The sequence below is a fragment of the Poromitra crassiceps genome (genome assembly GCF_964638095.1).
Source record: "Poromitra crassiceps genome assembly, chromosome: 3".
NCBI classification, from domain to species: domain Eukaryota; kingdom Metazoa; phylum Chordata; class Actinopteri; order Beryciformes; family Melamphaidae; genus Poromitra; species Poromitra crassiceps.
The window spans coordinates 14321376-14349300 of record NC_139625.1 but is presented as its reverse complement, the minus strand read 5'-3'; the positions used below and the strand labels follow the sequence as shown (position 1 = coordinate 14349300).

Genomic DNA, 27925 nt, shown 5'->3' with positions numbered 1-27925 from the left:
GAATTCGCTCAGGTCTATTGTTTAAGGGCTGATATGATGAATTCGCTCAGGTCTATTGTTTAAGCCAGGGCTGATGGGATGACAGCCACCTTGTCGTTCTTGAGCAGCTGCCGGCGGATGGCGAAGTCCCTGCGGGCGCACAGGGCCTTGCAGCAGGGCCCCAGGTTGCTCAGCAGCCCCGCTCGCTCCACGCGCCTGTTCAGGGCCGCCATGTTCAGCGCTCCCAGGTCGTGCTCAAACAGCTTGTCAGCATCTGGCAGGACAGAGGGGGACAGTGAGCTTCACACTGATCATCACACACAAAGTGTGTGTCGAGGTTCACACAGACACAAAATGCTAGGAGCACAGAATTGTGTGCTTTTGTGTTATTATGGCTAAAATGACAATCCCAGTTATTTTTGCTAGATCCTGTGATCAGGATTATTTTCTCGATTGGAACAACAAAACCAAGCGACAGCACTTTTGGCATCTTTTATTGACATTTCGACTACTTTCAAATTAAAGCGGCCATTCAGAAAGAAATGAAATCTTTCAGTATTGCTGTTAATTAATATGCCAATATTCCATGATTATTAACTGTGGAAACTAAAATCACAGTACATGATGTAACACCACTGTGCAACCCAAAGCAGAACAATTTGTCTGAAATTCAAACGTACAGAAGCATAAAAGATGTGGAGATGTAAAAATACAGTCTTTTAATATTCTAAAAAGGGCATTTCACTTGTAAAAACCTCAGTTTGAAAATGCTATAGCAATAAGTAAATAAACTAAAATCCAATATTGTTTGAGAGAGGCAGAACTCTCACCTTTGGGGTCATCCAGCTCAGCCTTGCACACCTCTTTGACCTGCTCCATCAGCTCAGGCCCGGCCAGGCGCTTGGAGACGCCCGCCCTGAGGAGCACGGCACCTGGGGTGAACCGGAGCAACGCTGCCCCCGCCGCCCGGGGCTCCTGCTTCTGTTTGGGCATCAGGCTGGACCAGTCCACGTCAATCACATCCAGAGGACCTGCCGACACACGGTGTGTTAAATGGAGGTTCAATGTTTGAAAGAACAATTGAAGAGTTTCCTACCAAAACAAGATATCTGGGGAAAATGATGCCTACTCTTACAAAACGATTGCTGGCATGAAAGTGAAGCACATTACAGGATCTTATTATAAAGCTAAGAGCCAATTTAAGCTCTTAGTTCACAAAATGGTTGATGATAGAACCATCTGCTGAATTTCAGGGAGCAACATTTTTCCTTCGTGTTAACGTAGTGTTTGGAATAATATGTCATCCAGAAGTAAACAAGATAATTCCCCCAATAAGAGAGAGATGAACACAGAGGAAAAATGGGCTTAGTTTTCACAGAGATTTTAAATTTATGATATTAGAGCAACAGGGGTGGGAAATGTTGGAGATGGACTTAATGAAGTCTCTGTATTTCCAAAGTATTTTTTTCTTTCAATTCTCTATTCATTGACATGAGACTAGAGATGCAGCGGTATGAGTTTTTGACGGTATGATAACCTTGGACAAAAATACCACGGTTTCACGGTATCACGGACCTTTATGTGTTATTGTGAAATCTGGCAACAACAAAAATACTTTTTTTGTGTGCCATTGAACAAAATATATTTTATTTTATTTATTTCATCTAATTAATTTATGTAAAACTAAAACACATAATATCAAATAAATGCTTATCTTGATGACTTCTTGACGATCACAGGCTCAGCTACACTGATTGCTGAGACTGGGCAGCCGGGGGGAGGGGCCACGTAACTGCACTCTGTCTGGGCACTTTCTCTCTCAGGGGGAAACAGGTGATACCGTGGGGAAGGTATGACAGCAAATCTTAGTGGTTTTGATACCTTGACTTTTTGAAACCGTGGTATACCTTTAAACCGGAAACCGCTGCATCCCTACATGAGACCTTCCCTAAAGTTAATGTTTGTACCTGTAATCTTCTCATCGTCCTGCTGATCCTCCTTCTTCTGGCTGTCAGCCAGGATCTCATCCAGCTCGTCATCACTGATTGGCTCATACTCCTCTCCACCAGATGCCACGGACTGGCCATCATCATCCTTCCCATCCTCCTCTCCTGTGACCACACAACACAAATGCCTTGAAATTAATTGCACGAGCATATTAATGGAATCAGAACAATGGGCCCTTTTCACAGCAACCGCTTTGAGGTGGCAAAGCAGGGAGTACAGCGGGTGTAACCAATAACAGTAACGAGGGCCCTGCCACTGGAACACCTAAATGGAATGGAACCATCATTAACTGGTTACTTCCTGCGTTACTACCACCTCAAAACTGGTTGCTGTGAAGTGGGCCTATGCGCTTCCATCTTCTTACCATCCATGCTGTCGGTCTTCTCCGGCTGCTCGCCCACGAGGTGGTGACTGTTGCTGGGTTTCTCGGCCTCCGGGCCAAAGGCTTCCCTGGGCAGCAGGGGCTCGTAGTCGCCGCCCCTGTCCTGCCTCATCATCATGTCCCCTCGCGGGTCTCCCCTCATGTCTCCCCTCGGGTCGCCTCGGCCCGGGGCCCTGGGGTCCGGGTGGGGCGGCAGGTCCATCATCAGCATCCTCTCCCTCTCCCGGTCGCCTCGGACGTCTCGCTCCCTCCCTCGCTCCCTCTCTCGCTCTTGTTCGTGCTGCTGGATGAGCCCTTCGGGGAGCATGCGTTCCCTGTCCCTCATGTCCCGCTCCCTCAGGAGGGGGTCCCGCTCCCTCAGGAGGGGGTCCCGCTCCCGCAGGAGGGGGTCCCGCTCCCGCAGGAGGGGGTCCCGCTCCCTCAGGAGGGGGTCCCGGTCCCGCAGGAGGGGGTCCCGGTCCCGCAGGAGGGGGTCCCGGTCCCGCAGGAGGAGAGGGTCCCGGTCCCGCAGGAGAGGTTCGCGGCCGGGGCGCATCAGCAGGGGCTCGCGTCCACGGCCGGGCCACTCCCTGGGCTCGGGCTCCCAGTCTCTGGGCTGCTGGGGGGGCTGCTGGAGGAGCGGTGACTGCTGTGGTGGCGGCTGGGGCCTGAGGTCCTTCCTGTCCCCAAACTGCTCCCGCTCTCGACTGTCGTAGGAGCCGGCGCGAGACTGCGACCTGGCCGGCCTCTCCGAGTCAGGGGAGCTGCGTCTGGAGCTGTGGCTGCGTGAGTCCTGTCGGTCTGCAGGACAGGGAGACAGGGAGGGACATTGCTTTAGTCCTCCCATTCAATGCATTACGTCTACAATGTATCTGTTTTTTGACACGGTCACAAAAATGTAGCGGAAAGGCTCTATCAGACTCTTATTTGGAACTTCATGAGTGAATTTGAAGTTGTTCCTGATTTCCTATGTTTATAGATTCTTTATGACAAGACAGCATTTCAGTGTCATGGCGTGTGTGTGTGTGCGCGTGTGATGTGTGTCTTACCTGATGAGGTGCTGCGACTGGGCTCGCCTCTCTTCAGCTGGTCAATACGAGACTTCCTCTCCGCCCCCGGAAGCTCCGTCACCACCGGCCTCTCTCTCTCTCGCTCCCTTTCCCTCTCTCGTTCTCTCTCTCTCTCGCGGTCCCTGTCGCGGGAGTTGGCGCCCTGCATCCTGCCTCGGCGGGCCCGCGGCCCCTGGGGGTCTTCTCGGTGGGCCGACTCGTTGGAGGGCGAGCGCAGGCGCCTGGACGAGGTGCGGCTCTGGTTGCTTCCCATGCTGCTGCTGCGCGTCTGCTCCGGGGGAGGCTTGCGGGCCATGAGCAGGGGCTGGGACATGAGGGGCTGTGGGGGCAGAGTCTGGAGCAGCATGGGAGGATCCTGGGGCAGCAGAGGGGCGATGAGAGGCGGGTTGCCCCTCTCCCGGTCCCTGCCCCCCCTGGGGCCGCCTCCTCTCCTAAGGGGCTCCGCTGGAATCCTCTCGGCAGGGGCGGGTGGCGGCGGTGCCGTTGTCTCTTCTCCGCCTCGTTCCAGGACTTCCTCGTCCGACCAGTCGCTGAAATTGGCGTCCAACTTGGGCAGCGGCAGCGGCAGCGGCGGGGGCTCCACGATGCCTGCGGCAGGGCGGTGGTCAGGCCTCATCGAGGGCGGGGGCGTCCGGGGACCGCGCTTCCTCTTACCGGGGGGTTGATGGGCAGACAAATCCTCCTCGGACACATCTGACTCGCCTTCGCGGGAGCGCTTCCTCTTCCGCTCCAGCGTCTTCTTCTTGGCTCCTTTCCGGGGGGACTGCAAGGGCGGGGGCGGCGGCGGCGGCGGCGGCACATCAACGGGACCAGCGGCTGGGGGTTCGGGGTTGAAACGGTCCCCTGCTCCAGCCAGGCTGCTCACAACTACACTCTCCTCCTCCTTGCGTCCCTTCTTCAGGCCCTTCCGCTGGGACTTGGTCTTCTTCTTGGCCTCCTCATGGGACTGAGGCACGGTAGCGTCGCGCTCTTCGATGGCAGCGACCGGCGCCGGGGGAGGAGGACTGGCCTCTCGCTGCTCCCTGCCCCGGCTACGGGAGTCGGGCAAGGTGGCGTCTGGGAGCTGCTCCCCTCGTCGGTCACCTGCTCTGCCTCGCTCTGGCCGCGGCTCCGGGTCCTCGTGGCGACTGCGTGCCTCCCTCTTGTCCGTCCCCCCTCCTCCTCCTCCTCCTCCTCCTCCTCCTCCTCCTCCTCGGCGCTCTTCCTCCTTCCAGCGACTGGGCTTGTCGTCAGATGGGACGGGTCTGGGTGGAGAGCGCAGCAAGGGCTCCTGGGGCCGAACCACCTGACTCAGCAGACGATGCTTCTCCCCACCTACACAGAGAGACACACACGCACACACACACACGCACACACACACACACACACACACACACACAGAGAGACAGACACACACACACACACGCACACAGAGAGACACACACACACAAACACACGCACGCACACACACACACACACACACACACACACACACACACACACACACACACACACACAGGGAGACAGACACACACACACACGCACACAGAGAGACAGACACACACACAGTGAGTGCTTTTTTAAGCCAATAGTAGCAACTCCACTTCACAAAATAAACAAGGTATGACCAAGAATGACCAAAACACGTACAGAGAAGTCTGCCAATTTTCTGCAACAAATTCTGTATTTCCTTTGCTTTCACTTGATATCAGAAATGCCTTTCTGTGGCTTTCTTTGGGCTACCAATTGTATTTCCCAGCAGCATACCCAGTGAAAACAGAGTACATTTTCCTTTAAAGAATTATTACGGTAGATACATCACTGGGGATACGTCCCAGTTGCATCCATGCGGTGTTTTTTCATTATAGGTTAGCCTTGCTTAGCCAGTGACTCATAGGAATAGACTACGTGACAACCAGGAATAGACTAGTGACCACTGGAGAGTCAGCCGGAACAGGGACGGCACCCGGCGGGAGCAGTATGGGTTAGCGCCCAAGCCTGCGTCTTCCGTAAGGAAGAAGCCCAACAATCCACGAGAGGCCTTTTAGGAGGGCCATTCAAGCTGCAAGTGGAGTCTGCAGTGCCACCAAGTACTGGTACTGCATGGTATCCACCAAGATACCATCACGTCGGAATGAGATGTTTGGAGCGGGGGAGTCTGGTGCAGTGCACAGGTCCTAGACCTGGTGAGGCGAGGGAGGAGCCCGGCCGGGTGGCAACCCACAGAGCCCGGTCCCTCTACGTACCAGAGCCCTTCCCCCCCCGGTCCCGGCAGAGTAGTTCCGGAGCAGTGGATTGAGTGGCCCTGACCACGTGACCACCTTCGACCCTTCCTAGAGGGCTGACCGTGGGTAGCTACTGGGACGTAAGTTGGGGCTTGGCCAGCCCCGGCTGGGTCACCTGGGCGAGGGTGTATGATGTTGCGAGACCCGAAACATCCTATGACCCCAGGATACATCACTGAGGAAACGTCCCAGTTGCATCCATGCAATGTTTTTTCATTATTTTAGACTTTGGTACATTTGTATTCACCTGGATACAATTATATTATTATATTCATAGCTTTCTAAAACAGCTAGAACGACCGCACCGCAGATTATATGCCTCCGCCAACAAGTGAGCAGTCGACATCCATGTCTGTCCAGACTTTGACGTTTGAGCCAAATGTGAAGAAATTCTGTCAAGGTGTTACTGAGATATGGCGTTACCGAGCTTGAAAATGGCGTTTGTGATGTCACAGTGACCTTGAACTTTGACCACCAAAATCTAATCAGTGACCTATCGCCTTAACGAGCTTGAAAATGGCGTTTGAGAGGCCAGTGACCTTGACCTTTGATCACCAAAATCTAATCAGTTCATCCTTGCGCCCAAGTCGACGGTTGAGCCAAATTGGAAGAAATTCCGTCAAGGCGTTCCTGAGATATCGCGTTAATGAATTTGGGAATGGCGTTCGTGAGGTCACACAGTGACCTTGAACTTTGACCACCAAAATCTAATCAGTTCATCATTGAGTCCAAGTGGATGTTTGACGCAAATCTGATGAAATTCCGTCAAGGCGTTCCTCAGATATCGCGTTAACGAACATCGGACGGACAACCCGAATCCATAATGCCTCCGGCCTGGCTATCGCTGGCGGAGGCATAAAAAATGCAACATGACTTCAGTTCTAAGGGGAAAATGGATGCTTAGTTGCCCCAATTTAATGTTCAAAGTATGATTTTTATACCGACTCAAGCCAAAACAGCAAGCTAAATTAGTGCAGGGACAGTCAATATCGGATTGTTTATGAAGCAAAGACGAGGCACTTTGGATGTTATACCAAAGAGAAATAAAACTTGATATTGAAGCGTTTCCCCCTTTAGGAAAGCTGTGTGAGAGTAGTGTGCATTTTCCATTAAAAACAGGAGTGTGTCCCTTTAAAAAATAATTTCCTTACTGTCAAGTGGAGGCAGACACACTGGAAGGGGGAGGAGGGGCTGAGGCTGGAGCTTGACCTGTCCTCGGCCAATCGGGCGCTCACTTTTCTCGTCTGCGCTGTTGTAGCCGTCGCTGTCTGCCGGGCTGAGGTCGCGCGCCCGCTTGGGTGAGGAGGGCCGCGGGCTGGGGCTGCTCTCTACCCTGTGCCTCTTACGACTAGAGTGAAAAGACAAAAGAAAAGAGAAGCAACGGTATTTAAAATTGAGCTCAAACATCATATCCTTTTGAAATACATTTCTGCATGGCGACGCAACCTTCAAAAGCAAAATTCCGATCGGGAAATGGTGAGACACTTCACTCCTCTGTAGGGATGTTCATCAGTTATCGAAAATCGATAATTGATCGTTAAGGAATGGAATCGATCATGTGGAATTCTTATCGATTATTGTTATTATTAATTTTTTTTTTTTTTTTCGGACTAGGTTTGGGTGGAATTCGCTCCTCGCCCCACTCCATTGCACAGTCGACTAACGTGAGGTGGAGCTTCATATAGTCTCTAGTTTTCTGGCTGGGCACGGGCCTTTGTGCCAACAAAACTGTTTCAAACATGGGGAATTCACACCGGCATGCGCCGGGGACATCAGAGTGTTGGAGAGGAGACACATTGAAATAAAGAGTTCATTGAGGAGAACACGTTGTCTTTCGTATTTTCTGCCATAGGCATTCATTTTGTAAAAATATATATATATATATATATATATATATATATATATTATTAATATGATCGATAATCGATCATTGATCGTTAATTTCCCCCGATTTTCGATTTTGGACATTTTTCAAAATGAACATCCCTACTCCTCTGTATGTCAACACTTTCAAACTTGATCACAATCATCTGTTCTTTAATGAGCGGCATTCATTCAAATGTGTGGTGGAACTGTAGAAAATCGGCACATGTTTATTCTCAAGTACATAAATCGTCATGGCTAGCTTTAGCTTGAAACTAAAGTGGGACAGCTCGTCTATTGAGCGCCAAAATCAACGCCTACTTCCTGCTTCAGCTATGCACCAGCCTCGACAAAAATGAGTGGTGGTGAACAGCGAAAGACGATTTTTTTAATCCAATTTGCATGGTGCCATGAGTTGGCGTAAAACTGAAAGGACAAACTGTGACTTTCTTGACTTTGATAGTTATCTTTTAAATTGACAAACATCATGTGTGTAGCTCACAGCACAATTCAAACCATGTCTTAAACGATTATTTTCTTCTCGATTAAAGGAGAATTTCGGTTTTTTACACCCCGGTCCTCATATCCAGCTTAAAATATGATGTTTTACTCACCGAAATATGTTTGGCTTCATTCGGATGCCCACGGAAGATTTTGAGCTCGTAGTATCATCCTCAAACAGGCTATAACGAGAGCATACGGGGCAAGGTGCTTACGCTCTGTAAATGTCACTTTTTCGGTCACATCGCGGTTCGTTATGGTTGTAAATATAATTATGAGAACATGAAATCGATATCTAACTAAACCATCCTCTGCTGGGAGTCCCGACAGCCCACTCCGTTTGCTGTCCGGGTGTCCATCACATAACATCTCCCGCTGCTGTTGTTGTCGATATGTGGCATGATTCCACACGAGCGGTAATGGAATTGAAACGTCCATAATCTTGACATCAGATATCTATAATAATGCCAAGCTAAAAGCTAAGCTAACAACAACACAACAGAGAGCGAGTCAACTCTGATCTGCCCCGGATGGGCTTACAGTGCTTATGTACTTCTTCTGTGGTTTCTCTTCTTCTACTGTAACCAAACAGAAGCGCTTCTCACTGCATCTTCCCAAGCACATCCGGGGCACCCGGACAGCAAACATAGCGGGCTGTCGGCACTCAGAAGCAGAGGACGGTTAGTTAGATATCTATTTAATGTTCTCATAATTATATTTACAACCATAGCGAAACGCGATGTGACCGAAAAAGTGACATTTACAGAGCGTAAGCACCTTGCCCCGTATGCTCTCGTTATAGCCTGTTTGAGGATGATACTACGAGCTCAAAATCTTCCGTGGGCATCCGAATGAAGCCAAACATATTTCGGTGAGTAAAACATCATATTTTAAGCTGGAAATGAGGACCGTGGTGTAAAAAAACAAAATTCTCCTTTAATCTAACGACAATTTTTTCAATTAGTCGATTAATCCAACGATTTTATTTTTACTGAACCTCAAATTCAAAAGGATTGCTGACAGATTGTTTAAACTGGAGTAATGTGTGCAGATAAGATCATCACAGGCAAATACATGTTTTGTCATTAGTGTGCGGCAAGGAAAGTACCGGTAATTTAAATGATTTAACTTACATTAATTAAGTGCAGGGATGCAAAGTCATTGGTAGTGAAAAAGGTGACACATACCAGGGCAGACATAAAACCACTCAAATCCTCCTATTTTAGGATGCTAAAGGTGACTAGTTTACATCCCTGTGTGACTAACGTTATACTAACAAACACGTTCCCACGTGTTGATAATACTAATATGCGTGATCAAAAAGGGGTTACATAAGGTTACGTTGACGTCATTTCCAATTTGCGGAGTTTAGCGTGACAGAGCAGCACATTGTTGGGTCTCGGTCTAAAATACTCCCACACTTTAGATGATCGTGGTGGACGATGTTTTGTAGCTTGTCCTGTCCCTGTCACTTGGGAGTTGGGAATAACAAAATAGACGGAGCCAACTTCACTCTACCATTTGGGAATAACAAATCCATGTGATAGACGGAGCCAACTTCACTTCCTAACGTTAGCCGCTTCCGCTATGCGTCAACAACAATATGACTTCCGGTCGGATTTTTCACGAAATAAAAGCCATTCGACACACAAGTCGAACGCACACAGAAGCCATTAAAAACTTTTATTTTGAAATCTGATATTGGAACGGAGCTATCTAGTGTATTAATTATATTTTCTTCACTTAATTCAGACGCATCGACCCACGTTATGCAAGTCGACGCATTTACGCAGTCGACGACGTCGACTAAGCCGACGATCTAGTGGTGATGCTGATACATGCCTCGCCTTGCGATCTTCATGGGCGTCTCTGACGGGCCGCTCGTCCCTGGGCTCCTCCCTCCTCTCCCGCCTCTCCTCTCTCCCCTTCTCTCGCTCCTCCCACTCCCGCTGCCTCTCTCGCTCGCGCTGCTCCCGCTCTCTCTCCCTCTCCCGCTCCCTCTCCTCTCTCTCCCGCTCCCTCTCCTCTCTCTCCCGCCGCTCCCTCTCCTTCCTCTCCCTGTCTCGCTCCTCTCTCTCCCTCTTCTCTCTCTCCCTCTCCCGTTCGCGCTCTCTCTCCCTGGTCCGCTCCCTCTCCGCCTCCCTCTCCTTCTCTCGCTCCTTCTCCCTCTCTCGTTCCCTCTCCTTCTCCTTGTCTCTCTCCCGCTCCCGCTCCCTCTCCCGCTCCCTCTCTCGCTCCCGGTCGCGGGGCCTGTCCTCCCGTCTCTCCTCTCCTCTGTCGGCCCTGCGCTCCTCCCTCCTCTCCTCCCTCTCAGGCTCCTCTCCTCTCCCCTGGTGTCTGCTTGGAGAAGCCGCTCTTTGATCTGGGAAAACAAAGGAAAGGAGAGAAGGTTGAAACGGTTAGTTAAAAAAAACATTCAATTCAGTGTTTCCTCTATATAGGTTTGGTGGCACTGGTGATATGGGGTCATTTCGTTTTTTTGTTCTTTGTCGGTCCCAACTTTGATTCTAGTGCAGACTGAAAGTACAGCAATATGTAACACTATTCTTAACCTCTACTCACCTTGTGTAGCCCCGCCCACTTGACCCATTGTATCATGACTTCCTGTTCAAAACGCCGGCTGTTTTACCTGCTCAAACTAGTCTGACTCACATTATGAGTCAGACTAGGTTTATGAGTCACTGGAAGTGTAAATACAATCGAAGCTTCCTATTGTATTTACACTTCCTGTTAGTCTCTCAAGCCAGACGGTCTCTTCTACATAAGGTGAGCATTTACTGTATTTACTTATGGTGCCAGGCACTCATTGCTGTGGTGTTGCAGCACTGCACTTCCTGTACACAACACTGTACTGTAAGCTGTACTGTAAGCCTTTCAATGGATTTCAGTTTTGAAGTTTGCATTTCTTTAAGTATAGCTCTCTCTCAGCCATCGTGGCTATCAGTGCTCATGCTAATTACCCAGTTCATTCACTAGTTGTGGTGGCCAAATATTTCTGAAACAAATAATCACAGTCATATTCACCTATAACAAATATGAGATGAGAATATAGGCAATAATACAAGCCAAGGGATTAAATCAGACGGATTCCTGAGCGCCACTGTGTTGACATTAAACAATATTAATTGCCCATTCGAAACCATTTGAAATGTTTTCAAACGTGACACAGCTTGTGGTTACTTGTGGCGACCTACAGAACTACAGCCCGCACCTCTCTCTCGGTTGTCTCTGCGGTCGCGCTCGGCGTGGCCCCCCCTCCTGTCGTAGGAGGAGTCGCGCGCCGGCTCTGCTCTCCTGTCGCCCTCGTAGCGATCTCGGTCTGAACCCCGCTCAGAGCTCTTGTCCGTGGCGCTGCGGTCGGCGCTCCTCTCCGCACTCCTCTCACGTACCGGCGCCGCAGTGCCCCGTGACTCCCAACTGTCATGGCCGCTCTCCAGCTGGGACCCCCGAGAGTTTCTGTTCGAGCCTGATGGAGGAAAACAGGAGACGGGGTTAAAGGGATAGTTCACTTTTTTTTTAAAGTCGAGCCTCATTTGCTACTTAGCAATGATGCTGTTGATTGGTACAGTTCTTTCTCAGCACAACCCATGCTGTTCCTCATAGGAGCTCTGGAAAGTTGGGCAACAATGAATGCAAGGTCAATGGTGTCACACTCCTGTCTGTACCAGCTGACTGAAGCTCACTGAAATGTACTTTGTGTGCACCGTGTAGAGCCGTCACTTTTTATTCTAAATTTGAATGTAACTTCGAATGTGGGGGAGGAGGGCATGTTCGAATGTATAATTGACCAAAATTAACCAACTGCTGCTTGCTGGTAATGTTAATCCCATGTCAGAAAAAGTCTCCAGATTTGTCGCGTTAGTCTCTTCTGAGAAAGATTGTCTCCAGGGTCTGAAAAGTTGTTGAGTTGTTGAGTTGGATGCAGCCAAGTTTGTGAGGCAGTGTTGTGACTGTGAGCGTCCAAGCTAACACAGCAGCGGAGAGGAGCTGACTGACTGGACCATGACAGCTGAGGATTCTTTTTTTATATTCTTTTAATATTTTACATTATATTATATATATTTATACGATGTAACCGGAAGGCGCGGACTGCATAATCGGGCACGTCGGGCCGATGCCCGGTGGCCTGGCCTGCAAAAAAAATGTATTAACCAATGTATTAACCAAAAAACATTTTGCGGGCAATTAAAGTTTGTTCGAACTTTATTTGGGGAAAAAGTGACAGCCCTAGCGCGCACACACACATGCACCTCGCTGTGTTGACTTGACTCACTGGGGTTGACTTTAAGGAGCCGACGGGTTTGGTGCATGTTTTGCAGATGAACGTTGTTTGTTCAACATCGTCCTTGCGATACCCAAACCACTGCCAGATGATGGATCCAGTGCTGTTTCTTTTTGCAACAAATTCGTCCTCCACGCTGCCTTGACAGGGGCGGGTCATGCCTTCGCCTAGCCTTCGCCATCATGGGGAAAAAAATATCGCTTGACGGCAAGTGTCAAGCAAGGCAGCGGGCGAGTGTCTGTGACGTCGCGTAGCACGGGCGAGTGTGTCTGACGCGGTTTGACGTATGCATGTGATTCCCCCTCCCTTCCTGTTTGAGTGTGAGAGAGGGAGAGCTGACAAGAGGAAACGTGAAGCGAGTCATGCCGGCGGCTTAAGTTATAAACAATGCGTGACAATTATACTCGAATGTTCGCGATATAATCATTTACTACATCTCACGTGGCACAAGCCGCGATACGTCGAGTATATTCGATATATCGCCCAGCCCTACGTTCAATATGTAATTGACCCATCCGAATTAAAATAATAATAGGAGGAACAGGATGGATTGTGCTGAGAAACAACTCTACCAATCAACATCATCATTGATAATTAGCAAATAGCAAAAGAAAAAAAAAATTAACTACCCCTTTAAGGACGTAAACAAACACAAACACACACTGAGGAGGAGAGTATAAAACTTTGAGTACAGCAATAACAAGCATGAGGGTGTGCTTCAATGTGATTATGGGTATGACGTTAATGCAACAGCTAGAAGGCACAGCTAGGTACCAAAGAAATGTCCTCAACAGCCTCAAAGGTATTATGACTTAATGCATGTGTAGGGTCTGGAAAATTCTCACGCCAGAGGTCAAGTGTAAAAGAGAAACAAGAGAAAAATGTCAAGATCACTAACTAGTTAGGAAAAAGAGTTAGTATAGCAACCAGTAACGCTGAGCTAGCTGTGGGCAAATATCAGCATGACGGTTCTTGCCTTTCTCAGCCGTCTCGTTAGCCCGGCCTCTCCCGCGTCCGTTCCTCTCCGCTCGCTCCGTCCTGTTCTCCGCCCTGCCCTCGCCTCTCCCTGCATCCTCTCGTGCGTGAGCTCTCACGTAGCTCCTCTCCTCCTGGGCCGTCTCCTCCTTCCTGTGGGCGTCTGTCCTCTCCCTCTCTCTCTCCTTCTCTCGCTCCCGGTCTTTCTCCCGCTCCCTCTCCCGCTCCCGGTCGCGGCGCTCCAGGGAGTCCCGGCCGGAGCGCGTCTCTGTCCTGCTCTCCCTGGAGTCCTTTGGGTCCCGGTTGTCCCGGTGGTCGCGAGACTCCCGCGTCGCTTCCCGTCCCCGTTCGCGACCGTCCCGTCGCTCACGCCCCTCTCTGGTCTCCCGGTCCTCGCGGGCGTCCCGCGACGAGGCCTGTTCAGAGTCGTAGTCCCGGTCGTCGCGGCTGCTGTCCTTCTCTCGCTTGCTGCGGCTCTCTGTTTGCAGTAGAGAAATGGCTTAATAAAAAAACACTGCAAAACAAATAATTGAACTGTCTAATAGCAGGAGAAGCTTGTGCATGCTGGATTGGGCCATTGGCACCAGAGAAGAATTTCATTTCACTGTATTTGTGAGAACCTATTGAACCTCTTGCCACTTGCCCATCTACAGAGTAGCACCCTTAGAGCCGTTTTGTGCTAGAAACTAGAACGACTGCACTGCCGATATATGCCTCCGCCAACAAGTGAGCAGTCGACATCCATGTCTGTCCAGAGTTTGATGTTTGAGCCAAAAATTAAGAAATTCCGTCAAGGCGTTACTGAGATATTGCGTTAACGAGCTTGAAAATGGCGTTCGTGATGTCATAGTGACCTTGAACCTTGAACTTTGATGACCAAAATTGAATCAGCTCATCCTTGAATCCAGGTGGTCGTTTGAGGCAAATTCGAAGCAATTCTTTCAAAGCGTTCCCGAGATATCGCGTTAACGAGCATGAAACGAGCAGCCGTGAGGTCACAGTGACCTTGAACTTTGACCACCAAAATCTAATCACTTCATCCTTGAGTCCAAGTGGACAAACGTCCACGAGGCTAATTAGAAGAAATTATGTCGAGACGTTACTGAGATATCGCGTTAACGAGCTTGAAAATAGCGTTTGTGAGGTCACAGTGACCTTGAACTTTTTTACCAGTTCATCCTCGAGTCCAAGAAGACGTTAGAGCCAAATTGGAAGAAATTCCGTCAAGGCGCTCCTCATATTGCGTTAACGAGTTTGGAAATGGCGTTTGTGAGGTCACAGTGACCTTGAACTTTGACCACCAAAATGTAATCAGTTCATCCTAGAGTCCAAGTGGACGTTTGAGGCAAATTTGATTAAATTCCAATGAAGCGTTCCTCGGATATGGTGTTAACGAACATTGGACGGATGTATGGATGGACAACCCGAAACCATAATGCCTCCGGCCTGGCTATCGCCGGTGGAAGCATACAAACAAAAACAAATACCGGTATACCGATATGTTTGCCTCCACCACCTCATCAACTAGGGATGGGCAACGAATTTCGAATTTTCGAATAATAGTTTTTATTATCAAGATCGACTTTTATTATTGAAAGTCGAAAATCGTTTATTCATTTATTATTTGTACATTTTATTTTTTACCGCCGCCTGTCTCTTTAAGAGTGACACATGTATTTGTCCATGTGACGTTGCCGTAGGAGCTGTGCACCAGAGCTGTGCACTGGAGCAGAACGGTTCTAGGCTCAGCTGACAGCAGTGCAGCACCCAGTAGCTCTAGAAAAACGCTAGAAATGTAGTAGAAATGGTCTTAAACTGACGATATTACGGCAACACTCAGCCACAAGGAAAAGGTTTCAAGGCTTGTTACTGCATGAAGAAAAGCTGATATTCTGTCTACTGTTCCCTGGGGCGTGATTTCTAACCCCACATAGGATAAGCAATAACCACGCCCTGTGGCGCCGGGATTGGCCAGGAGCAACACTGGAGGGCACGCAGCCCAGCGATTTCATGAACCAACTGAATAGCTCTTGAGAACGGACAGCGATTTCGAGAGCGGACATTGAAATGAATTATGGTCACCTACCTTCCTTAGCATAGTAATAATAATAATAATAATAAGTAGGGATGCACCGATATGAAAATTTAGGCCGATGCCGATAACCGATATTAACATTGCTGTTATGGCCGATAACCGATATTTACCGATGTCGATATTATCTGTATAAAAACACATTTCTATGATAATAAAATGTTGTACATACTGAAAAACACATGTAAACACTGAATTTGAAAAGGTAATGCATTTCTCTATTTCAAAAACATTTGTAAAAGCCCATAAATCATAGATTTACTGCATTATTTCATCTCAATGTGAAGAATTTGGCTGATACCGATAACCGATATCAACATTGCAACATCGGACCGATACCGATATGTTAAAAAATGACTAACATCGGCCGATACCGATATGATTGCCGATATATCGTGCATCCCTAATAATAAGCATAATAATTGTAATCTACACAATGTACACAATCTACAAAAACATGCAATAATATAAACGGTGTTGTGTTCACGTTCATAGCTCATATAATATAATGTATCATATCGTTTATTTCAAGCTCAATTCTTACCCAGAGAAAAGGTACAGCACTGAAAATGTAACAAGCAATAGTTTTTTAAACATCTTTATTTTAAAAGGTGAAAAAACCCAGGTGCTTTAGTCCCAAGCTTCAATGCTCCTGGCCAATCCCGGCGCCACAGGGCGTGGTTATTGCTTATCCTATGTGGGGTTAGAAATCACGCTTCCCTGGGCCATCTCGGTGCTACGCTAATGCTAACGTTAGCGTAGGCTAACGTAGGCGCAGGTCTGGCTGCCTGATGACAATAGAGTGCCAAAGTCACCCCCTCTCCCTCTCCATGGGATTTCATCATTAATTTTTCCATAGACCTTGCGTGAAATGCGTAGATTTTCTTTTTTTACTTGGTCAAACCAAGCAATTCAACTATACTTAGAATCAGGGGAGACCATGTCAAATGTGACTCATAGTTTTTTTTTGGGGTGGGCGAATTTCTACTTTGACCCAGCGAATTTCGAATACGGTAGTGTTTTTGCTAGAAATGCCCATCCCTATTATCAACTTTATGAAAAATGAGCCAAGCACAAATTCTGTACAGCACCACATTGTTACCTACATGATGGGGTTGTGTGAAAATGTGCAACAACGCTGTGATTGAAGATTTGACACGATCAGAACTTTTACTTATTTTGAAGATACTGCTCAGTGCTCAATATAATATAGAGCAGAGATGATTTTCAGAAAATAATCAAAGTAAAACCATGACCAAGTTTGATAGCACAGTTCAGTTATACTATCCTACAAAGCCAAAGAGCAGGATTTGTGCGAGTATGCTAATGAGACAAATGACAATTTGTTGGTTGAGACATTTAACAGCATTTTGTGTACATTTTCTTTTATATTAAGTCTAAATACCAGTCATAGCCTTCGACAGACGCACCAAAACTAGCTCTTGCTGTTTGCCTTTGTAAGGCAGTGTAGAGTGAAGCCTCTCCCACTGACTGACTGAGCGACCTACAGCACCGCGGCAGTCGCAGCGCTGTGGTAAAAAGAGTCAAAACTAGGCGAGAGAAATGGGAAAGCACGATACCGTCTCGGCGCTCATGTCTGCGCTCCTGGGCGGGCGGACTCCTCTCCCTGTCGCCGCGGCTCCTCTCGCGGCCCTGGGAGTGATTGCGATCGGGGGATCTGTCGGAGCGGCGGTGGGGCGACGAGGCGTCACGGGAGGCAGGGGGCGATCGGGAGCGCCTGGAGCCCGGGGGCGAGGGCCCGGCGGCCGGGGCGTCGCGCTGGTAGGCGGGCGAGGCCGAGCGGCGCCGGCGTGGGGAGGGAGAGTGCCGCTGGGCAGAGGAACCCGAGTGGGAGGAAGGGGAGTGGTGGCGGGGAGGGGTGGGGCTGCGCTGGTGGTGTGGAGGAGTGGGAGACCTGCGGTGACAAAGAGAGAGTTATTTACCAGGAGGCACCATGTCAAAATATACCCTACTACAGTGATTCCCAAACTGTTGGGCTGCCAGAGCATTGCAAAAAACATAATAATATAATATTATTATAATATATCATATATACTGTATATATATATATATATAGTATAATAATAATATATTTTTTTACAGACAACAGTTCTTTTATACATTAACCCTGAGGAGTATGCTTGGGCCGATTTCTGGAAATATCACGATATTCTGCAAATATCACGATTTTGAAAATGTACTTTCAGAGGCTGCAGCAGGCTCAGTTTTAAAGTCAGAGTGATTTCTGGTATCACATAGAACAAGAAGACCTACGACACCGTGCTAGCTTGTCAGAGAGGTGGCTAAATAGCGCTCCAAAGTTAGGGCAAATTTTGGCAATGTTGTGTGTGCATGTATGGTTGTGTTTTAAACCCGTAGCCTTATGTTGTTATTTAGCCTTCACAGTATTTATGACATGGGGTTACAGGGAGGAATGTGTCCTTGCACCATGCTATTATGAAGGGGCATCATTGTCAAATAATACAAAGAATAAAAATATATATACTCAACTAAATTAAAAATTTTCCAGCCTTCTACATTAGTTTTGCCAGAGGAGGATGACTCGAGGCCAAAGCAAGAACATGTTTTAAGTGAAAGAAAAAGGTGGAAGACTTGGTGACCTGCGAGGAGGGGAGGGCAGTGCAGGGGTCTTGTGAGACACAGCCTTAGGGGACATGGATTTCTTCCTGGCCGGGGGGGACAGGTCCCTGGCGAGAGACGACACACTGCCAGAACGCTCCTCCGACGTTAGGGACCGCTTGGCCTTGTGGGAACTGTCTGATCGGTCCCTGGAGAGAGAGGTGGCTTACGTTCAAAAGAGCGACCATGACAAGCTGCAAATGATCATCGCTTTACTTGGCTATGATAACAACAGATAATTTGTTTGCAGAAATAACTCCATACTAGCAACACTAATCATGTCACATGCTGCATGAGTGCATGATGGCGTTTTCTGCTTTCAGCCACAAGTGAAAAACTGCACTGTAGCTTTCTGTTAGCACATTAGTCACTGAGGCCATTTACACCGGGCGTTAACATGGATTTTCTGTGATCAGATTGCAATCAGATTGTGTTTTATCACTTGAAATGCCAGGTGTAAACACCCCCAAAACGCATTGAAGAAGGACTGCGATCTGATCGGCCAAACCACCTCCGGAGGTGGTCAGGGATGCATTGTGTAATGTGTACACATTGAACACAAGTGTAAATGCAATGTGTCCTCTCAATCTGGATACAGCAACTGTATGCGGATTGAGAGGACAACCATTTCTGCCATCTGATTGCAATCAGATTGCAATCAGATTGCAGAAAATGCATGTTAACACCAGGTGTAAATGGAATCAGGCTGAAGTGATCAAATACAATCTGATTGCAGAAAACCGCATGTTAACGCCAGGTGTAAATGGCCTCACTGTAACAGGAGTATTATGTCTTATGTTGCGTGTTGGAGCACTACAAATGATTTCCAGGTGGACTCTGTACCTGCGTTTTTCCTTCTTCTCTTTGTGTCTTTCTGCATCTCGTCCCCGTTCCTTGGCCTCCTTGGTCTTCTCCACAGACTTCTCCTTGTTTTTGTGCTTGGCCTTGTGCTTCTTCCCCACCACAGGGAGGTCCAGGGGGACCGGGGGAGGGGGGCTGGGGGTACGGGGCCCTTTCTTCTTACTGTGGTGGCTGCCTTTTGAGGACCTGGATGCGACAGGATGGAATATATTAGGGGTACATCGATCACAGGGTTTTTTTTTTTTGCCACCGATCACCTATGAGAAATATCTGCCTGGCCGATCGATCGATCGATCACCATTTTTTTGCAGCTATAGCAGTCTATTATAGAACAGTCTCCATTTGACGCCCCTACTGTAGATTTCATGCATCAAATTGAAAGTGCAGCACATTTTCTTTTTTCTCTACATCAATATTTTATATTGTGTAAAGGAAACCGCCAACATGATTATTTTTTGTGAGATAATTGGAGCACAAGACTGTTGAGACTAGAAACGGCTAGATGAAATGTTCTTTATCCACTTTGGGATTCACCAGTTACCAGTTCAATGCAGTTCAGTTCACTCAACAAAAACACTCCATTCTGGGATTTCCCTGTTATCCAAGTAAAATGACTCAAATGCAAGGAAACTATTTTATAGATATATAAGCAAAAGCTAACTGAAGCTAACCCAAAGCTTTGTCAAGTGGTCACCCGTCTTTTGCCAACGCACGGCTGGTGACAGCTGTCGTCAGTTCAGGTTAGTTAATTAGTTGACTAGTTGATTACAAGATTAGAACAGCTGTTGTCAAGTCTGGACTGGAGACATTTGGCTGTCGGCTCCTCAATGGATTTCCTTGCGATGATGATGAGAGGATGAGAGGAGATGTTTTTCCAGGTTTATCGTTACGAGGACACATGCAAATATGGATAAAACGCGGGCTTAACACAGCGCAAATGCCTCGGTAGGCTGAGGTAGCTTCTCCCTGCTCTTTACTCACCGGCTGATTTGTGTGACTCATAAAGACGCAAGGGGTGTGTTGACAGAGTCTGGTGCGGACTGGTGTGTGTGGAGTAAAAACATTTTTCTAAGCATTTTACGCGAGGTCTATGAATGGCGGATGAAATCCCATGGAGAGGGAGAGGAGGTGACTTTGGCACTCTAGTGACGTTCACAGACCCAGACTACGTTACCCATGTTAGCTTAGCTTCCCGACCGAAGCTGAGATAGTCTATGGAACAGTAGACAGAATATTAGCTGCTTCTCTTCATGCAGTAACGAGCCTTGAAACCTTTTCCTTGTGGCTGAGTATTGATGTAACGTAGACACAATTTCTAATACGTTTCTACTGTTACTATCAAGGAGCTGCTGGGTGCTACTGTCGCTAATGCTCCTTGCGTGAGTGAGTGCACACTCCGCAGTGCATGGACAAACGAAGAAGGGTGTCAATAAACAATTTGATCTGCAATTAACCCCCAGGATCTGTTTTAACCTACTTTGCGTACCAGATGGGTAAGGTTTATTGCATCATGACAATTCAGATAAGTTGCAATAAATTGCTAATCACATAGCTACCGTAAATTCCGGACTATAAGCCGCGGCTTTTTCCCCGTTTTTTGGCCCCTGCGGCTTATATAACGGTGCGGCATATCTATGGATTTTTTCAGAAAAAAAAAAAAAAAAAAAAACGGAATTCTCTCTTCTTTAGCACTCTTTCTAACTATAAATCCACTTCTGTTTTAATTTCCTCTCTTGCCCTCTTTTCACCACACCGCGGACACTGTGTGCACTGTAAAAAAAAAACACAGGTGGTGTTGTGTTATGTTGTTTTGTTGAAATGTTAATAAATGGGAGCTTCCTCAAACAGCCATCTCTTTCCCGACAATCCCCTCTGTGCACGAACCCTTACATATGGTAATTAAACATTAAAACACAATTTAAAAAAAAAAAAAAAAAAAAAAAAAACATTAAAACACCCGCGGCTTATAGTCCGGTGCGGCTTATATATGTAACAAACAGGCAATTTTGCTGCTGCGGCTTATACTCCGGTGCGGCTTATAGTGCGGAAATTACGGTAATCAAGTAGCACTTTGGTTCATGTGGGTGAATGGGCTTTTAGAATGGGGATTTCATTTAAATGTATGAAATAAGGTACTGTATGTGGTTAACAAAAGGTTATGGGAGTGGTCATTTGTGTTCAGCAGGATGAAACGAGGACCACTTTTATGACTTTTGAAGCGTAAACGCAATTTTCAGAAAGTTTTCCAAAAAGTCAAAAAAGTGGTCCTCATTTGTGAAGATGATCCTGCTGAACACAAATTAACACTCCCATAACATTTTGTTAACCACAGACCTTATATTTCATGTATTTAAGGGAAATACACATTCTAAAACCCCATTCACTTTTCCCCCCATGAACCAACATGGCTGTGATTTCTGGTTAAGCCTACAAAAATACGTCATCCCTACGGTACTCTATAACTTGTGTTTCAAGTGATAGTCCAGGGGTGGCCAAACTACGACCCGCAGGCCAACTGTGACCCACTGCCCATTCTTAACACGTTCACTGCCATTGGCGAGTCAACTCGTCAAGCAGAAACCAACGGTTGACTGCCAATGACGACTCAACTCGTCAAAAAAAAAAAAAAAAAATTTGACGGTGGGACGTTGATCTAACCCTTTTACATCTCCTATATACTGTAAATATGGGAGCCACCGAACGTGTACAACCCATTCCACCGACCCACTAAGTGGCGACAGTGCTCTCCAGACTAGAAAAAGCAGAGCCAAAACTGCAGGGGAACGCGCGAGGAAACCATTCTCATACTGTAAAATGGATTGGCGAAAACGCTTTCGCTTTCGCGCATTATCACGCTGGGAGCTGGCGGTGGGGGATTGCAAATTTGCATAATAGATTATGCGTGCAACACACTTTGAAACACCGGCAGAAAGCCCACAATCGCACGCAGCTTCATTCCAGCTGAGCTCACAACCGAAACGAACGATGCAGACTCGCCCAAAGAGCAGCCGCCAGCAGCCAGGCAGCACAGACAGGCAGAGCCTCGCTTGTGACAAACGCTGCAAAGCCACCAGAGACAAACCCACGGAGGGAGGAGTTTGAAGGAGAGGGGGGTTTCCTGCTGCTATGGAGGAAATTACTGTTCAAAACTATTGTTTAGATGTCTGACGTCTTACGCCAAAAATAAATGGTTAAAGTGACTGTTCTATCGAATTTCACAAAAAGCCGTTTATCTCAGCTTAAATTTTCAGACGCTGAAACCATGCTGTATTCTACTGCTAATGCCTACATAACTACTAACTCTACAAACTAACTCTTTTAGACAGAGAAAGCACACATTCTATTAGTTCTTTTGAGATAATTTGTGTTCACAAAATCTTAGCAGAAAATAATCCTCGGCTCTTGAAAGATGAGCCAGAATCCTCAAAAAAAACCTTTGGCAGAAGCTACCTACAGTATTGAAAAAACGGCTGGCAGTGGCCCGCTATGACTTTTGAAAATAATAAAATAAAAGACAAAGACATTTTTTGGGGGGGACAACAACCCACAACCAACATTTTGGCCACCCCTGGTCTAAGCTTTCTTGGATTCTCATTCCATTGTGCTATGTGGAAAACCCCACCCATCCGGCATCTTACCAGTCCAGGAAACAATTTTTTTTAGAGAAAGCACACACACACATATTCTAAAAAAAATAAAAAAAATCATGATTCTATTTCGCGCGAAATTCGCAGTACAACAGACTCCTTCCTACCTGGCAGATTCTGAAACAGGCGAAGCCACAGACAACTTCTTCTCCTTCTTCCCAGAGCCTGAGGCTTTGGTTCCACCTTTGTGTTTCGGGGAACTGTTGGACTTCCTGGATGACGGGGAACCCTTCGAGCTCGATCGCTCAGGGGAGGGCTGAGGGAGAGACCAGAAACCGGGAGGACATTCAAATCATAATAGTCTCTATTACAGACTTCCATGGGTACAGCAAGTTGGCCTAGAGCCATGTTTACACAGCAACGCTCCCTGCATAAAACAGCAAACTTTTTTTTTGCGTTTGTGCCTTCCTTTTACACATGGCAACGGTGTTCTTGGGGCCTGAAAATGCAAAAAAGTGAAAACAGGTCGCAGGTCGAATGGAAATCTTTGATAACGCCCCCCCTTGCCTTAGCGTCACCGTGTGAAGTGTCAAAACACAATTGTTGTCAAAACAGTGATGACACAGTCCCACTTCATGCATGCAAGACAGTCTGAGCATTCACTAGCCCAGTGGTTCTTAACCTGTGGTACAGGTACCACTGGTGGTATGTGGGGCTCGCTCCCTCTCAGACTTTCATATTGTGGTCATTTCTGAGGTTTTATCTTTCTCTTCTTCGATCTCTCAAGCTGAAGTCTAGGAAAGGGTCAAAACTGGGTCACATACCCAACACCGTAACACCATATATTTACCTTCGACATGCTGTTGGTTCGTGTTTTGGTGGGGGTTTCCTCTTTCTTGATGACAATCTCCTCTCTCTTCTCCAAGTTCTCCTGCTCCAGCTTCATCAACTCCCGCTGAATCTTTTGGCGCTTCATCTCTAGGGATAACTCGTAGTCGTAGTCACCGATATCTGAATCTGAAAGCCATCCAACAGAGATGCTTAAAAAGATCATCTTCTATCTGTGTATTATTATCTATAAATTTGACAATGTGCTCTGTTTCTCTGTGTCAATTTTTGTCCCACTGATGATGTCATCAGTGATGTCATAAGACTGATGATGCCACACTGATGAGGTTATCAGTGATGTCATAAGGGGGCACACACACAACACAAGGAGGCATTGTGACATCACTGATGATGGCATCAGTGATGTCATAAGACTGATAATGTCATCAGTGATGTCATAAGGGGGCACACACGCATGGTGTGCATGTAAACTTAAAGGAGAATTTTGTTTTTTTTCAACCTGGACCCTATTTTCCACACTGTATGTATCTAAGGGACTCATCGTGACATTTTTTTCAAATTGCTCGAGGACTCACCGAGATAGCGTTGTTTACAGCTCGAGCAATGTGCTCAAACAACTACACAGTGTAACTACACAGGGCAATCCCGCACCGCATCGTCAATACACGTTCGCTAATAAAACTGCTTGGGGAAGGCTCAAACTGTCAATAAGTGTCTGGCAACATGGAAACTCTCTCTCTCTATTCTGTTCCCGTTGTGCGTAAGCAGGGCGCAACTTCAACAGATAGCGAACACTGATAACAAGTCAATGATTCCTCAGACGCTGAAGTAAATTTGAACTGTTTACTGTGGTTGTCTTCAGAAGCATAGTTGCCATTTTGTTTTGTAAAACTGAAAATAAACACAAAAGTACAATTAACATGTGTCCAACAATGACGTAGAACAGTACTGTAGCCTATAAATGCAATACAGAAACATTTACACTCAAAATAACATTTGCATCATGCATATACATTATATAGCGTAGGTATGAAATAAATAAAAGGCAAACTTACAATTAAAGCCTTTTCCAGGGCAAGAATCGGTAAAGGACAGACAATTTGACCTTCAAGCTAGCTGCTGTCTGAGCTGAGCAGCATGGCACTGCCTGGATGAGCTTCCTGGATTGAACATGTGCTCTAAGCCATATGACCAAGCTTAACCAATAGAAAAAATACAGCTAAGAAATTCTGAAATAAATGCACTGTCCACTAGGCGTCACCAAAAACGAGATATACTAAGGTATACCATGACAGTCCTCGCCTGATATTACAAAAATATCACTATGAACTATACTAAGAAATACTCAGTCCTTTGGAGACATGAGAAGCACTGTCTCAGATATGGGTCTCAAGAAAGTCTTGGCTGTCCCATGCTTGGTGACTTTCATTTCAATTCTTCTAGTCTTCCCGTCCATGTCTGGGAATGTCTTGCTGATGAGTCCCATGGGCGAGTCGTTGCGCTTAGCCTGTGCATCCTTGAGAAGGACCAAATCTCCCACTTTGAGGATGGGCGTTCATCTTGCCACTTGCTGCAAATCTGTAGTGTTGTGAGGTATTCGCGTCTCCATCGGCTCCAAAAGGTATTTGCAAGTTGCTGAACCTGTTTCCACTGCTGTCGGTGGAGGTCTGCATCACTGAAACTCCCCGGAGGAGGAAGTGGAGTGCACACCTTCTGCGTGAGAAGCATAGCCGGCGTCAGGAGAAAAGGAGAGTCTGGATCCATTGAGATGGGGATGAGCGGTCTGGCGTTGATTATGGCTGTAACTTCCGCCATCAGGGTGGAGAGCACTTCATGAGTCAGACGTGAAGGGCTTGTCTGGAGCAACATGGAGTCAAGTATGCGCCTTGATATCCCTATCATCCTTTCCCATGAGCCTCCCATGTGGGACGAATGTGGCGGGTTGAAAATCCATGAGCAGCCCTCTTCTCCCAGGTACTTCCTGATGCTAGGCATGTCGGGGTCGGTTGGCAGAATCCCCAGCTCTCGGCATGCGCCCATGAAATTCGTTCCACAATCTGAACGAATCTGCTTGGCAGGTCCTCGCAGACTGAAGAATCTGCGCAGTGCGTTGATAAAGCTTGACAAATCCATTGACTCGATCAATTCAATGTGGACAGCGTGTGTACTCAAACACGTAAACAGAACAGCCCATCTTTTACTGTTCGCCTGTCCTCCTCTTGTCCGTCTTGTGATCACAGGCCATGGGCCGAACACATCCAGCCCAATGTAGGTGAACGGGGGTTCAGTACTTAGCCGATCAGGGGGTAGGTCGGCCATCCTCTGTTCAGTCACTCTGCCTCTGAGCTTGTTGCATGTAATGCAGTTGTGAAGGATGCCTTTGATCAGTTTCCTTGCTCCCGTGATCCAGTAACCTGCAGTGCAGACAGCCCCCTCGGTGAAGACTCTACCTTGGTGCATCACCCGTTGGTGATAAGTGTTCCACAAGCAGCTTTGCAATGTGGCTCTGTCCTGGAATAACGAGAGGGTGTTTTTCCTTGTAGGCGAGATATGAATATCTGAGACGTCCCCCTATCCTCAAGAGGCCTTCTTCGTTGCAGTAGGGATTGAGTTTCTTCAGAGGACTACTTCTTGGGATAACTTTCCCACTTGCTATGCAAGCAAGTTTGTCCGTGTAAGCCTCTCCTTGCACGCATTTGATGATGACAAGTTCAGCTTTTGTCAATTCTTCAGCTGTGCGAGGCTGCTTGCAGTGATGCCATGAACTGCAAGTTTGATCCTGGTGTTTGCTTGTAGCCTTATAGGATTCAACAATGTGAATGAGTGAACTTGTGGCTCTCACAAGTCTCTTCCATGAGGAGAAACGCTCAAATCTGTGAGATCCAAGTTGGGTTCCATCATTGGTCAGGTTGGTGATGTGTGCCCGTACCTCTATGTCTGAGTCGGGTCGATGAGGTCAAAGGATTCAGATGCTGGCGGTTCCTCTGCTTGTAACAGAAACGTTGGTCCTTTGAGCCAGGTCGTCTCTCCCAACATTGCTGCAGGAACAGAACGCGTGGCAAGGTCTGCTGGGTTATGGCTTGTGGAGATGTAGTGCCACTGGGTTGGTTTAGTAGACCTCCATATACGCTGCACTCTGTTGCCCACATATACATAGAACCTTCTTGTCTGGTTGCTAATGTATCCTAGGACGACTCGGCTATCTGTGTAGAACTCGATAGCATCCAGACCCATATCTAGCTCGTTTGTGACTAGCTCGGCGACTTCCACAGCCAGCACGGCCGCTCCAAGCTCCAATCTTGGGATGGTGTGAGCCGACTGGGGAGTTAACTTTGCCTTTCCAAAGACAAATCCTACATGGCACTTTTGTTCAGCATCGATGACTTGGAGATAGGCGACTGCTGCAATAGCCTTCACAGACGCGTCTGAGAACACATGTAACTCCTTCCTTACGGCTGTTGAGATTGTAGCAGCAGAATATGTTCTTGGGATCTCCAACTGCCTGAGGTCTTGAAGAGAGTTTCTCCAAGCATTCCACTCATCTTCCCTTTCTGGAGGAAGAGGAGAGTCCCAATCTGAGGCTTCGTTTGTGAGCTCTCGTAGCAGGATCTTTCCCTGTATGGTAACAGGTCATTCACTCCTGTCATTTATCTCAAAGACCCTTGAGCGAGCAGTCGCGGAACAACTCTCTCTCTACCTCGCTCAGAATAAACTCCTCGATCCACTACAGTCTGGCTTCAAGGCCTCCCACTCCACTGAGACAGCTCTCCTCTCCGTCACTCATGCCCTCCACACTGCCAAATCCTCATCCCTCTCCTCTGTCCTTGTCCTGCTCGACCTATCTGCCGCCTTCGACACAGTTAATCACAAAATACTTCTTTCCACTCTCTCAGACCTAGGCATTTCTGGATCCGCTTTGTCTTGGTTCACCTCCTACCTCTCTAACCGCTCATACCAGATCACATGGCGTGGGGCACTCTCCAGAGCATGCACCCTCAACACAGGAGTACCCCAAGGCTCAGTCCTGGGCCCTTTCCTCTTTCTCCTATATATCAGATCCCTCGGTCATGTCATTTCATCCCACGGCTTCTCCTACCATTGTTATGCTGATGACACTCAACTCTTCCTCTCTTTCCCCCCCTCCGACACCCAAATAGAATCACGTTTAGCCGCCTGCCTTAGAGACATCGTCACCTGGATGACTGCACACCACCTCAAATTGAATCTTGCCAAAACTGAGCTACTGTTCCTCCCTGGAAAGGACTGCCCTATCACAGACCTCTCCATCCATATTGACAACACTACGGTACTCCCTTCTCCAACAGTTAAGAACCTCGGGGTGTTTCTAGATCATCAGTTATCCTATTCAGCCTTTATCGCAGCGACTGCCCGTGCCTGTAGGCTTTCACTTTATAACATTCGAAAAATCCGTCCATTCCTCACTAAAGAGGCGACCCAACTATTGGTCCAGGCGCTTGTCAGCTCGCGTCTAGACTACTGCAACGTTCTGTTGGCCGGGCTACCTGCCTCGGCCATCCGACCCCTTCAGCTTATCCAAAACGCTGCAGCCCGTCTGGTGTTTAACTTACCTAAA

The 27925-nt window shown here is 47.5% G+C and overlaps 1 protein-coding gene across 1 annotated transcript in view; it reads right to left on the bottom strand.

The window, feature by feature from the left end:
• The window catches only part of zc3h13 (zinc finger CCCH-type containing 13), a 45527-nt gene that overhangs the window by 5994 nt on the left and 11608 nt on the right, over positions 1–27925 (bottom strand). Inside the window, exons 6-19 of the mRNA XM_083633372.1 lie at positions 23333–23499; positions 22650–22798; positions 18878–19081; positions 18016–18183; positions 16975–17309; positions 13304–13780; positions 11257–11511; positions 9888–10407; positions 6833–7029; positions 3397–4731; positions 2351–3148; positions 1947–2090; positions 810–1010; positions 90–253 (exon numbers count right to left, since the gene is read on the bottom strand). Of these exons, the coding sequence (XP_083489498.1) occupies positions 90–253; positions 810–1010; positions 1947–2090; positions 2351–3148; positions 3397–4731; positions 6833–7029; positions 9888–10407; positions 11257–11511; positions 13304–13780; positions 16975–17309; positions 18016–18183; positions 18878–19081; positions 22650–22798; positions 23333–23499 (5114 nt within the window). The remainder of the gene's footprint in view (positions 1–89; positions 254–809; positions 1011–1946; positions 2091–2350; positions 3149–3396; positions 4732–6832; positions 7030–9887; positions 10408–11256; positions 11512–13303; positions 13781–16974; positions 17310–18015; positions 18184–18877; positions 19082–22649; positions 22799–23332; positions 23500–27925) is intronic.